This window comes from Euleptes europaea, chromosome 6 (assembly GCF_029931775.1).
Source record: "Euleptes europaea isolate rEulEur1 chromosome 6, rEulEur1.hap1, whole genome shotgun sequence".
Classification (NCBI taxonomy): domain Eukaryota; kingdom Metazoa; phylum Chordata; class Lepidosauria; order Squamata; family Sphaerodactylidae; genus Euleptes; species Euleptes europaea.
This window is the reverse complement of record NC_079317.1, coordinates 93,816,802-93,829,845: the sequence shown is the minus strand read 5'-3', so window position 1 is coordinate 93,829,845 and position 13,044 is coordinate 93,816,802. Positions and strand designations below refer to the sequence as shown.

At 42.0% G+C, this 13,044-nt stretch overlaps 1 protein-coding gene across 1 annotated transcript in view; it reads left to right on the top strand.

The window, feature by feature from the left end:
• LOC130479565 (mucin-5B-like) overlaps positions 1-11,967 on the top strand; it is a 75,677-nt gene extending 63,710 nt beyond the window's left edge. The window contains exons 37-46 of the mRNA XM_056851962.1: positions 577-608; positions 2,364-2,541; positions 3,082-3,186; positions 4,708-4,748; positions 5,132-5,254; positions 5,945-6,040; positions 6,655-6,783; positions 7,514-7,553; positions 9,594-9,717; positions 11,802-11,967. Of these exons, the coding sequence (XP_056707940.1) occupies positions 577-608; positions 2,364-2,541; positions 3,082-3,186; positions 4,708-4,748; positions 5,132-5,254; positions 5,945-6,040; positions 6,655-6,783; positions 7,514-7,553; positions 9,594-9,717; positions 11,802-11,967 (1,034 nt within the window). The remainder of the gene's footprint in view (positions 1-576; positions 609-2,363; positions 2,542-3,081; positions 3,187-4,707; positions 4,749-5,131; positions 5,255-5,944; positions 6,041-6,654; positions 6,784-7,513; positions 7,554-9,593; positions 9,718-11,801) is intronic.
• The last annotated feature ends 1,077 nt before the right edge of the window (positions 11,968-13,044 follow it).

Genomic DNA, 13,044 nt, shown 5'->3' with positions numbered 1-13,044 from the left:
CAATGTTTACAAAACATGGGGGGGGGGTTGTCTCGCAAGAAGGGTCCTTTGAAGCTCCGCTGAAAGTTTGGGGTCTCTACCCCCAAAATGTGTCCCCTGCAGCCACGGAAAGGAGCACCCCCCCACGGGGATTTCTCTCTCACACACAAACAGATTCTCTCTCTTTTCCCGGGCCGCGCAGCAGCTGGGCTCATGCACTCAATCGCTCAAACTGGCCAGAAGAAGACCCAGCTTGGCCACCGATTGGCTGCAGAAGAATGCTGCTTACTAACTGACGGTTATGCTGTTGTGCCGAACCCCGAATTTGCCGAATTTATTCGCCGAACACTCAGAATTCGCTGAATTTGGCTCCCCGTTTTCCCGCCTTTTTTGAGTTTGGTTCCACCCGAACTAAAAACCGCCGAATCAGGGGAAATTTGGCTGTTTTTCGGTTCGGGACAAACTGAATCAACACCCCTATTTCTCATATATACCATCCTGCAACCCTGGGGCCCTAAAATAGTGCTATGGCCATGCTCTTGTAACTTCCTTCTTTTGAAATGATGTTTCCAATATTCTAATCCTCCTATTTTGTAGGGTGCACAGGACCAGATGGCCTACTGAAACAGGTAAGGAACATGAATGCTGAACTTTACAGGTGAATAGAAGAACACATTAGACCTTTGTAAGAGCAGGCAAGATTCTGTAGTCTGGGGGAATGGGATAGGAATCCAGACCACAAGAGACAAGAGCACAAGCCCAATTTTATTAATTATGAAGATACAAAAATTACAGAGAATCATTACTCACAAAGCTGCTTTGTGCTGATAAGTACTCATATACCATCGGGGGATTGTATAATTGGCCCTTTCCTCCTTCAGGCAGAAAAGATCTTTGCTGGCTGACCCAAGATCCATTCAGATTGACTTACAATCTTTGCTTATTGATGTGGCTAACAGTTCATCTTCTTTTGCCCTGATATGGAGAAGTTAATATTTCATGTAAACATTCTATGATGACCCCTTGTGTAAGATATTGAATGGTGCACTCTTGACATAACTATATGCACATAATTGTCCTGTCACATCCAGTAAGCAGTTATTATTGTTTAATGCTACAGTTACACTGTTCAATCCATTGTATGTGCTATATTTAGCAATTCTGTCAGCAATCACAGCATGTAAGTATGATGAAATCTTGTCTGCAGGTGAAGTTAGCAGAAGCTATTGCTATAGGCATGAGGCATGGCTCACTGAGACCTGAATGTGCATATAGCTCCTGCCTGGTAGGGTGGTACAACCTCCACCTTCAGTTATTAGATTTTGCTAGCAGGCAGTCAATGCTATATATACAACAACAGTGCAGAGTTAGCAGAACCCATGATTTGCATCTGGAGTGGAGACCAGCCAGGAGAGAAGGAGAGAAAATGGCACAGAACACCAGAGTGGGTAAATAAGGCCACAACAATTTCAGAAGAGTAATATAATACATATCTTTTCCAACAAGAATTAATAAATCTCTTTAGAGATTGGATGACTCAATTCCTAGAAATTCCCATATATTTAAATGACTCATAGAGTTGCTTCCATGTTACTTTTAATTAATTTAAACGCCCCTGCAAGTAATCCCAGCTTCTAAAATCTCATGCAACAATTGTTTATACGTTTATCTTCAAATATCTTGAGTTTCTAAGTCATTCTTAAATAGAATAATATGCATGAATATCTGGTCCTAATAGAAATCCAGTGGTTAATAAAAATTGCCAAATGTGTTTTTGTTACAGACTCAGTGCCAAACTAAACAAGGTGTTTGGCCACAAGTTGCTAAATATAGCAAGCACAATCCAACTCTAATTGCATCGCTGCCAGTTGTTACCTGCAGGAAACATAGTTCTTAAGCATGCCAGGACCCGATTTAGATGGGGACTTCCAACTTGACTCATAGCCAAACATCTTATCTAATTTGGCCCTCAGTGGATAGCTTTAGACACCTAGGGCACTTTCACACATCCTGAATAATGCACTTTCAATCCACTTTCAATGCACTTTAACGGTCATTTGAAAGTGGATTTTGCCGTTTCACACAGCAAAATCCAGCTGCAAAGCGCATTATTTAGGATGTGTGAAAGCACCTTCTTCTTGGCAGGAATAATGTTGTAGATAAGATAACAATTGTAAGCATTTCCAATTAAAGGAGTGCTGTATACATTATTACTAAAGTTGTCAGCAGTGTGAAATTTAGTGACAATCTTGTGTGCTAAAGTTATAATGTAGAAAATAGTCCTTGGTTGTAGACATTAGGATATGAATGCTGTGACTGAAATTCATTCCCAGAATTATTCAGTGCTCAGAGATTACTAATCTTTTTGTTTAACCTACATGCAGCCAGGAGAAATATGGGGAAAAGATTGTCAGATCTGTACCTGCAGCAACGAAACACTGAACATTACTTGTTCAACCCACATTTGTGCAAAATCCCCACCAATCACTTGCACGAAGGAAGGATTTGTACCTATAGTACGTCAACATTCAAAAGACCCCTGCTGTACAGAGACAGTGTGTGGTAAGTTTTCTCAACTGGAGAATAAAAACATGCACATTTTTAGAATTAAAATATGTAAAACATATGTTGCCCTTTCGGTACCATTTCTCTATGAATAAGATGCATAATCCCAAATTTTATTCCCAGAAAATTTGTTACCAGGCTTTAATAAAGATGTAAAGATTTCCTGTCTTCCAAAAAAACCTAAGTTCCCTTATTTTAAAAAGGTAAAGGTCCCCTGTGCAAGCACCAGGTCATTCCTGACCCATGGGTGACATCACATCCTGACTTTTCCTAGGCAGACTTTGTTTTACGGGGTGGTTTACCAGTGCCTTTCCCAGTCATCTTTCCTTTACCCCCAGCAAGCTGGGTACTCGTTTTACCAACCTCGGAGGGATGGAAGGCTGAGTCAACCTTGAGCCCTGCTACCTGAAACCAACTTCTGTTGGGATCGAACTCAGGTCGTGAGCAGAGCTTTTGACTGCAGTACTGCAGCTGACCACTCTGCGCCATGGGGCTCCTACTAGAAATCCCTTATTTTACCTATTTCTTAATTTTCAGAATGTGATGTAAGGTCCTGTACTAGACCCAAAAGGGAATGCAATCCAGGCTTCCAGTTAGTAACAGCAACTTCTGAAGATGCATGTTGTACCATTTACTCCTGTGGTGAGTACCAAACTATAATTCAGTCTTTTGAAATGGAAGCAGAACAGGAATGAACAAATATTCCGTATTTAATTTGTTTTTACATAGGCATATAATTTTTGTCAAAGGTTCCCATTCTCTGTATTGCACTATGGATTTTGAAAATTGGCCTTTATTGCGTACACATGTTGAATGGTTTTCATCCACAGTGTATACAGCGTCTATAAATACCACTTATATCATTCATGCATATAGTTTTTGTATAATGTATGATGTTGATTTGTTGACGTACACTATTGGAAAAGGCACATGTTATGCAGAAAAAAATTCAGTGTGAGAAAATAGAAAACATCACAAAGAATCACGGTTTTGGTTCATAGTTTTGGGCTGAAAGCAATAGAGATGAAAAATCAAAATAATCTTTGAAGTAGAATTTGTTCACAGATTTCTAATATTCTGTGGAGTGTGATATAGCCTATCAATTCTGATGATCTGACTCAAAATGCTTATTTGCCACCATGGTTCTTTCCAAAACCTATACAGCAGAAAACCAAGAGGAAAAAATCTGCAAGCTGGCCTCCCTCCCATCTTTTCTTCTTCTTTCCCTCTTCCCCTTCCCCTTTCCCCTTCTTCCTCCCCCTTGTTTCTTCTCTCTTTCCCCTCTGTTCCTCTCCCTTCTTCCCCTCACTTTTTCCTTTCATTGTTGGTGCCAGTTAGTGTCTCCCTTCATTCACTGGGTCTCCCACTCTCATCCCCTTGAAGTATTTATCCAGCCACAACATTAACCAAGCATTCCTGAGATCCAGCCTACGGGGACAGCAGGGAGAAGGCGCAGGCGAGCCGCTTCCTAAGGCCATTCCCCTTATGCAAAAAAAAAAGCCTTTTCATGGTTGTTGTTTTTTTGTTAAACGGGGCTTTTTGCCCCATAGAGAACAGCGGGGCTGCGCCTGCTAAAAAGCAGGCGCAGCAACGCTGTTCCCAGCGCCAGCGTAATGGGGCAAAAGGGGAGAGGAAGCTGCCTACCAGTGGCTCTTCCTTCCGCCCCGCCCCAGGATTGCCCGGGAATGCCCCCCACACCGGAGCGGCAATTCTCCGCCGTGGCCTGTACCACAGAGAGTCTGCATCAGCGGAAGGGCAAGGCGCAGCTCTGTGGCGCCCAAGCGCCGATGGAACTGTCCTCGACACCAGCGTAAGTGCGTCTTGTTATGTGATTAGACGCACATGCTGCCGGCGAAGTCACACCACCTCCTAAGAGGACTCCCCCGCCCAGGAACGCACGGTAAAGTTGCCATATCATTATAGAGACGAGTTTTAAATTGGGATTGATTTTATTAGTGTAAATGTAGAATGTGATCGATTCTGATCTGTTGGAATTTATTATGTTTGTCTTGTTGGAAGCTGCCCTGAGCCTGGCTTCACAGGGGGAGGACGGGGTATAAATTGAATAAAATAAACAAATAAATACATAAGTAAAATCATGTGGTAGAAAACAAGAAGAATCCATAATTTATAAATGTCTTTTTTCTTTTGTTTTACTTATAGTACCAAAAGGCGTTTGTGTATCTAAAGGAATAGAGTATCAGGTAAGGACTACCGTACACTGCTAGGGTATGGCTTTAGCTGTTAACTTGTCCTTAGAGAAGATTCCAAATATGACAATATTTTTAAAGTCATCAATCATATTAAAGTATCTGAGCTTTAAGATGCTGTGGCGACATTGTTCTAATTTACAGATTTTCTCTATTATACTTCAGCAGAGTTAAACATTTCTGTTTAGGAAAATTCTTCTGTTCTATAGATATAGAACACACACACACACACACACACACACACACACACGAAAGGCCCAGAAATGTTTAATGTCAGCTGTTAATAGTCTTTAATTGACCTCATGTTACCAAGTAGAATTTCTGGTTTAGTCTGAATTTACTTAACAGAATTCCCCACTCTGCTTACTTCTCTTAAGCCTGGATCATTGGTAGCTTTAAACTCTTGTGATGAATGCATTTGTACTGAGACAAAGGATCCTGAGACCCAAATCAACCAAATTCAGTGTTCGCCAATAAAATGTTCAACAGAATGTCAAAAGGTAAGTTTTCATTTTGCTGGCAGCCTTCTGCTCTTTTGCTTGACTTAGGATTAGGTCATCTTTCTTTCTGTCCAGACCCTGTGCCATTGTATGATCATGTTTATTGGTGCCTGGCTGCCCTGCCATTATAGTTAGGGCTGTGCATTTGGTAAAAACCAAACCGAAAAAATACCGGGAAGATGCCATTTCAGTAAATTTCTGGTTCGGGTTTACCAAGTCCGCAAAATCTGGGAGGTTGGCAAAGCCAAATTTGCCATTCCCGAATAAGCAGGATAAAAATCTGGCTTTTCCAGTAACGGCTTTCTGCAGCTCCTGGGGGGCATTTTTGCAGGTAGAGTTCCCAAATTTTCAGGGTAGCTAAAAGGGACTCTTCTTGCAAGAACTCCCAAGTTTGGTAAATACTGGGTCAGAGGGTCTGGAGTTATGGGGTCTGGAAGGGGTCGCCCCATCCTCCTCCATCGAAAAGCATTGGCAGAGTGGCTGTAGCGAGACTCTTTAGTGTGATCTTCGCTATGTATCTCAATGGAGGAGCCGGGCTTTAAATGGTGGGAAAGTTCGCTCCACTCCTCCATAGAGATACAATGTATCTAGATACAACAAGGAGCTCCATGGGCCATTGGAGCAAACAAAGGACCCTGGCTCAATGCTGCAGGCAAGGTAACAAAACAGTCAATGTCTTTCCTTCTTTAGGGTTTCCGCTATGTCCATGAAGAAGGGAAATGCTGTGGTGAATGCATACAGGTCGCTTGTATAGCAAACTTTTCATTTGGGACAGTGGTTCTTGAGGTATACGTTCACTTTATTTTTTGTTTACAGTTTTGCTCATTACATTACAAAATATAAAAGTATCATAGCTGTCAGACACAAAGACTGATGTGTGTACTCATACATGACTATCTATTTGGGGGGGGGGGGAAGATTGCTATCTGATTGAGCTAGATCCTGTTTTTCTCCTGATCAATGTGCCTCAGCTATAAGCATCTGGATATAAATCAACCCCTCTACAAGTTTAGACCTAGTGGTAGAGAATATCCTTTTTATACAGAAAGTCTCAGATTAAACCCCTGACAGTTAAAAGGACTCAGGTAGCAAGCAGGTATTGGGAAAGTCCTTTCTCTGCTCAAGGATCTAGAAAACTGATGCCAGTTAGAGGGCACTGATCTTGATGGACCCGTGGTCTGGATCATCATATGGCAAGCTTTGCCTAGGTGAATTTTACATGTTAGCTGCATTTGTATAGAAATTGTATTCCTTGTTCTTCTAAGGCCCTATAAGAATCCTGTGTACAAATAGATGCATCAATGAAAACTCTACTTTTCCTTTTGCTCAATTACTTCTATTGTTGTTCCCTCATTCCTATTATTTCTGCTTCTTTCATGATGTTCTTTTTTATTACTCAGGTGGGAGAGCTCTATAAGGATCCACAAGCTAACTGTACTCAGTATATCTGCTCGAAATCATCAGGTCGGTTTCTTCTGATCAGCACGGTAATGTCCTGCCCACTGATTGATCAATCAAGCTGTGTTCCAGTAAGTATTTTTATGACCGTATTTGCTTTCAGCTATCAAGAGACCATCTGGAGTTTCTAGCTATCATGGCTCAGAGCCTCCCTGGGTGGTATGAGTAGGAAGAGCTTTGGGTAGTGAAGGAAGATGTGGTAGGAATGGCTTGTCAGGGTGAACGTGCCATTGTTTGTGGCTCCATTTCACTGCTATTTTTTGTGGGACAATTCACTAATTTACTCTTACCACATCAGATTTAAAGAGGAATCTGTAACTGCAGCAGTAGATTTATGGCAGAGAACAAATGAATGGATTAGATGCTATGCTATGTTTAGAAATTGCTCTGTTACTGAAGGGAAAATAAGCAGTTTTATATTTTTAAAAAATCCTAAGGTATGAAACAGAGAGGAGACCCGTGGCGTAGAGTGGTAAGCTGCATTACTGCAGTCCAAGCTCTGCTCATAACCTGAGTTTGATCCCGACGGGAGTCAGTTGCAGGTAGCCGGGTCAAGGTTGACTCAGCCTTCCATCTTTCTGAGGTCGGTAAAATGAGTACCCAGCTTGCTAGGGGTAAAAGGAAGATGACTGGGGAAGGCACTGGCAAACCACCCCATAAACAAAGTCTCCCTTATAAACGTCAGGATGTGATGTTACCCCATGGCTCAGGAATGACCCGGTGCTTGCACAGGGGACCTTTACCTTTTTATGAAACAGAGCATTAAAATCTGAGATATTGCCATGTTGGTTTTAAAAACAGGGAACCATTGAAACCACACCAGATGGATGCTGCAAGACTTGTAAGTATGTTATTTGTGGTAACTTATTATTAATGTAAACATGGTGGTATCTATTTGTTATAACCCTCATCATAAAAATTAATCTAGATGACCCTAATTTTGGTTCCTGGTTATCTTTGGGTGAGGCTCAGAAATTTAAACCAAACAGAAGAACGTTTGCTCTGGAATCCATGTGTTAGATTAGGATAAAACAGTTTGCTCTTGGCTTGCTTCCACCCTGTTGCTCTGGTTCTCACTAGTGCTGCTACTATCTGCATGCTTGTGTCTGATAAAAGATGCAGCATGAATTTTGCAGCTGGCTTCATCATCTTTGGAAATGGTCCTGTATGTTCCAGCGGAAAAATCTCAGGTCATAGAAGCCTCACCTAAGTTTATCATAAGAAAATGCTTTAACTGGAATGATATTGGGTTCTGGATACAAATATATCTACTTTTCAATGTGACCAAATCTGTGGCTTAACTGCAGATATTGGAGCCATGAACAGACCAGACGGATCTTTCTACAAATGTGAAAAATGCCCCAGGTTTGCAGAAAAATCTGAAATACATACACACACACATGCCCTGTGTGTGTGTGTGTGTGTGTGTGTAAAATGCTGTAAAGTCACAGCCAAGTTATAGTAACCCCTTACAAAGTTTTCAAGGCAAGAGACTAACAGAGGTGGTATGCCATTACCTTCTTCTGCATGCCAACCCTAGTATTCCTTCTCTCATCCAAACCCTAAATCCTGCTTAGCTTCTGAGATCTCATGAGATTGGGCTAGCCTGGGCAATCCAGGTCAGGACCCTAGATATATATGGGTTTAAAAAAAGAAAACTCTCAAAATGGTAAAAGAAGTGCTTGTACCTTTAAGAAACAGATGCCCTCAGTGGCCATTGCTAGGCAACCACAACAGTATTGCTAGCCTTCAAGACTTGTTTTCTGTCATAAAAGGCAGAAAGAGAGGTCAGGGCCCTTTCCAGGGTTGTTTTAGCCTTTGAGGGAGGCATCATGAGGGCTAGTCCCACCTGCAACCACCAACCTACTTACTACCAAATGGCTTGCATGATTCACCCATGGCCCAGTTGCTTGCTATTGTTCAACAGCAGCTACCCCACAAAAGCCAGTGTAGTGGTTAGTGTAGTGTAGTGGTTAGAGTTTCAGACTGGGATTTGAAAGACCTTTCTTCAACTCACCACCACACTGCAGCAGCTCACTGGGTGATCTTGGGCCGGTTATACATTCTGAGCCTAACTTACCTCACAAGGTAGTTGTGAGGATAAAATGGAGGAAAGGAGAATGATGTATGTTGCTTTGGGTCTCCATTGGTGAGAAAGGTGGTGTATAAATTGAGTAAATCAATAACAACTATAGCTGAAGAGGGGTGGAAGGTAAAAGTGGAAAGGAGAAAAGGAAGCATGGGAAGGTGACAATATGGGGGTTGCCGGGAGGAGGACACAGGTAAAGGTGAGGTACCTCCCACAAGTCCTAGAGGGTTCCCTGCCATGTAACTGGGCCTGGCTTGGCCTGGCACTGCATAAGTGGACCTGGCCCAGCATGGTGCAAATGGGACGTATTTTTCCTGGGCAGAGGTTCCTGGGGAAAGCTGAACAGGGACAAATAAAGATAGGTTGGCCAATAAATGGGAAGGAGATGAGGAAGCAGGAAAAGGGGAGAGGCTATAGGAGCTTTCAGGGAAGGGGAAGAGGAAATAGTGGTGGAGAAGCAATGAGACACTCCCTCCCCCACAAGTCCTTGCAGATCCTCTACTTCTTTAATTTATTTGTTGTTCATTGTTGAGGAGAACCATCCTAAAATTTATGTTGAGAATGTGAATGTTTCTTCATTTGGTATCAGAGGGGTATTGAACTGACTTGTTACAGTGAAAGATTAATTATATTAATTCATATTAATATATTGATTTTAATAGCGATATTATATTATTATATTATATTAATATCACCGAGTCTTATGATAATTATATTTAAATTGTTTCTAGTTAGATAGATGTAAGTGGCATTGAATTCTAAGCTGGTATTTCAGAATCTTTTCATTTTCAGGTAACTACTTGTCACATAACTGCTCAGTTAGTGTAAGGAGACAATACGTTGCTCGTAAGCAGTGTAAATCAGCCACACCTATCTTGGTATCCTCCTGCAAAGGATCATGCAGCACCTACTCTGTGTAAGTAAGAGATTCCTCCAGCTCCCTGGGCGTACTTGTCTTCTAAGGTATAACAGAACAGACACAAATAATCCCTTTTTTTCTGAGCAGGAAACATGTTAGCAATTGGAGGGTATCACAATTTTTTCAGTAAAATAACAACATGGTTAAGTCTTATACAAGTCAGGGGAAAATGCCTAAACTTGTAGTGGCAAGCAAATCAAGTAAATCCCTTCAGACTTTTTACACATGGTTTTGAAGTTATCACAAGTGCTTTACTATCTGCCCATAATCTTAATTGATCAGTTGCTGTAGCATAAGTCCAAGGTCATGCAAACTGGCCATCAGTCAATGTAAAATCAAAGGCCACTTTCTGATGTGAAGGTATACCAGAGACCATCTTGCTTTTTACATAATAGTAGGTACACCTGAAGGGATCTTACTGAGTGGTAATCATGTGGAAGTGAATAAAATGGATACAAGATTGCACTTGTGTGATCTCTCTTTCCCATACAAGGCAGGATCGATTTATTGTTAGAGTGACTCTACTTGATCTTAGATGTCCCACAAAGAAGGCTCAAGGCAATGAAAACAACCAGGAATTCAAAATTTGAGGGCATGGTGTGTGGAAAAAGATGAGGATGGAGAAGCATGGTTAATGATGGAAGCAGAAAAGGGATGAAACAGAGGGATGAAACTGAAAGAGAAGTTAGGACTGTGACGGATTGATAATGTAGATTTAATCTGTATATTGACCAAATGGTGCTGTTTACATATGAACAACATGAGGAAATACAAGAAAGAAAATGACCATGCAAATGTGGGGAAGCATCTGGGGGATGAAGATGTTTAGGTACATATTTAAAAGATAAGGCGAGAGAAAGGCAGAGATCCAGAGAGAGCAAATTCTGTACTGAGAGGCCCTCAACGACTTGTCGTAATAGTCTACTAACTTAATGAAAGAAAAGGAATTCTCAAACTTCTGAGCTATCAGAAGCAACCAGATGCTGAATGTAGCAAGAGCTTCATATGATCAGGATCTCAAACTATCACACCGCACAGAACTATTGAGTTCTGTGATATAACTATATAAAGTTGTATGGTTCTTTCCCCTTCATCTGTCCAAATGGGAGAGACACACTTCCAAACTTCAGTATCCACATGAGACTCCGCACTTCTTTCTTCCTGTTGCCCCAAAAAAGCCATACAACAGCAAAGGAAGTGAAAATATAGATTCAAAAATTGGGCCACATAGCTGGCAGAGAATCTTGCCTCTGTCCCTTCTGCTAGTATTGGCAATAGTTCATTTGAGCTGAGAGCCAGCGTGGTGTAGTGGTTAAGAGTGGTGGTTTGGAGCGGTGGACTCTGATCTGGAGAACCGGGTTTGATTCCCCACTCCTCCACATGAGTGACGGAGGCTAATCTGGTGAACTGGATTCATTTCCCCACTCGTCCACATGAAGCCAGCTGGGTGACCTTGGGCTAGTCACACTCTCTCAGCCCCACCTACCTCACAGGGTGTCTGTTGTGGGGAGAGAAAGGTGATTGTAAGCTGGTTTGATTCTGCCTTAAGTGGTAGAGAAAGTTGGCATATAAAAACCAACTCTTCTTCATTTAATGCATGCATTTTATTAGCCATATTTGTATTCACAGAGACATACAAACCTGTTTATTATTTTGGGGGAAACAACAGGAGGTAGAAACTCAGTCTCCATCTTTCCTTCCCTCATTGTAATTTAACATGGAAAAACAGGGGAGGGGAAAATACTCCCTCTCTCAGAATACTAGAATATGGGGTCATCTGCTGAAGCTGCTTTGGAACACAGGCAGGATGGTGCTGCTGCAGTTGTCTTGTTTGTGGGCTTCCTGGAGGCACCTGGTTGGCCACTGTGTGAACAGACTGCTGGACTGGATGGGCCTTGGTCTGATCCAGCAGAGCTATTCATACGTTCGTATGTTCTTACAGCTTGGGTTAAATCAAAGACATGAGTAGCTGTGGTTTCCATTGGTTACAAGTAAAAGAAATACTAAAATCTTTTTTTCATACAGACATGACGAAATATCCATCAAAATGTTTCACCCTTATGTTTCCCCCCCCCACTCAGATATTCCTTTGTCACCAACAAAATGAAGCACCAATGTACCTGTTGTCGTGCGACAAAATATCGTAAAATGAAGGTGGTCCTGGTTTGCAGAGGAAGGAAACGAATCAGATACACGTATCTTCACATTGAAGAGTGTGGCTGTGTCGAGACCATATGTCCTACATAAAGCAAGGAATCAAATGTGCTGGAAAAAAACCCATTTTCTTTTTAAAAAAAACACATGCTTTGCCTGGAAATGCTTCACGGCAGCCATGAGCACTGCACTGTCTCTTGATGAAGGCACACACATATGCAAAGCCATTTTTCTCTTGTAATGTGCGATATTCAGAATTCTGTTTAAAAGTGATTCAATGCTGTAATCATCTCTCTCACTTTGATTGCTCCAGGACAATTGGACAATTAACGGGAGAACTGTGCCTTGAATATTTGTCATGCTGTACTTGCACATTCTCCTGTTTTTCCTTGCAATTACCTTACCTGAATTAGCTGCAGTATACACTCAGGTCTTTCATTCCAAACGGCTTTACAAACAAGAAGTGTAGTAGATTGAAGATTTTGTTAAAATCACATCCTTTCCAGAAGAAGATGGGTCAGAGTATAAATTACACCTTGGCTACAACTTTAAAAAGGAAGTTTTCAGCTTAGAGATGCAGGATTCTGCAGTAAAGAACAATCAACTACGTTCACCATAGAGGTTGATGCATTTATGAAGGCTATGTGGCAATTTCTATTCTGGTACCTCTGTTCATTCATCACGTCAGCAGAGGGTTTTGGGGGGTGTATATGATCTTGAGGTACAACTTATAGTATATATACACAAGTGAGGACCCATGAGACTCACTGGGGAGACCTATCCTCCCCCCGTTCTGCCAGCCAGGCCAGCCACTCAGGCAGTGCTGCTGCTCCCCTCACTGCCCACCTACTTCACCCAACCAGGCTTGCCTGGCTCCTCCTCCTCTTCTCTCTGAGATAAGTTGCCATTGTCTGCGCTTGTGCAAGCCACATTTTTCTTTATATGAACTCATGAAACTGCCTTATACTGAACCAGACCCTTGATCCATCAAAGTCATTATTGTCTACTCAGACCGGCAGCAGCTCTCCAGGGTCTCAGGCAGAGGTCTTTCATGTCACCTACTTGCCTAGTCCCTTTAACTAGAGATACCGGGGATTGAACCTGGGACCTACTGCATGCCAAGCAGATGCTCTGCCACTGAGAACTCCCCTTCCATTTGTGTAAGGTGGT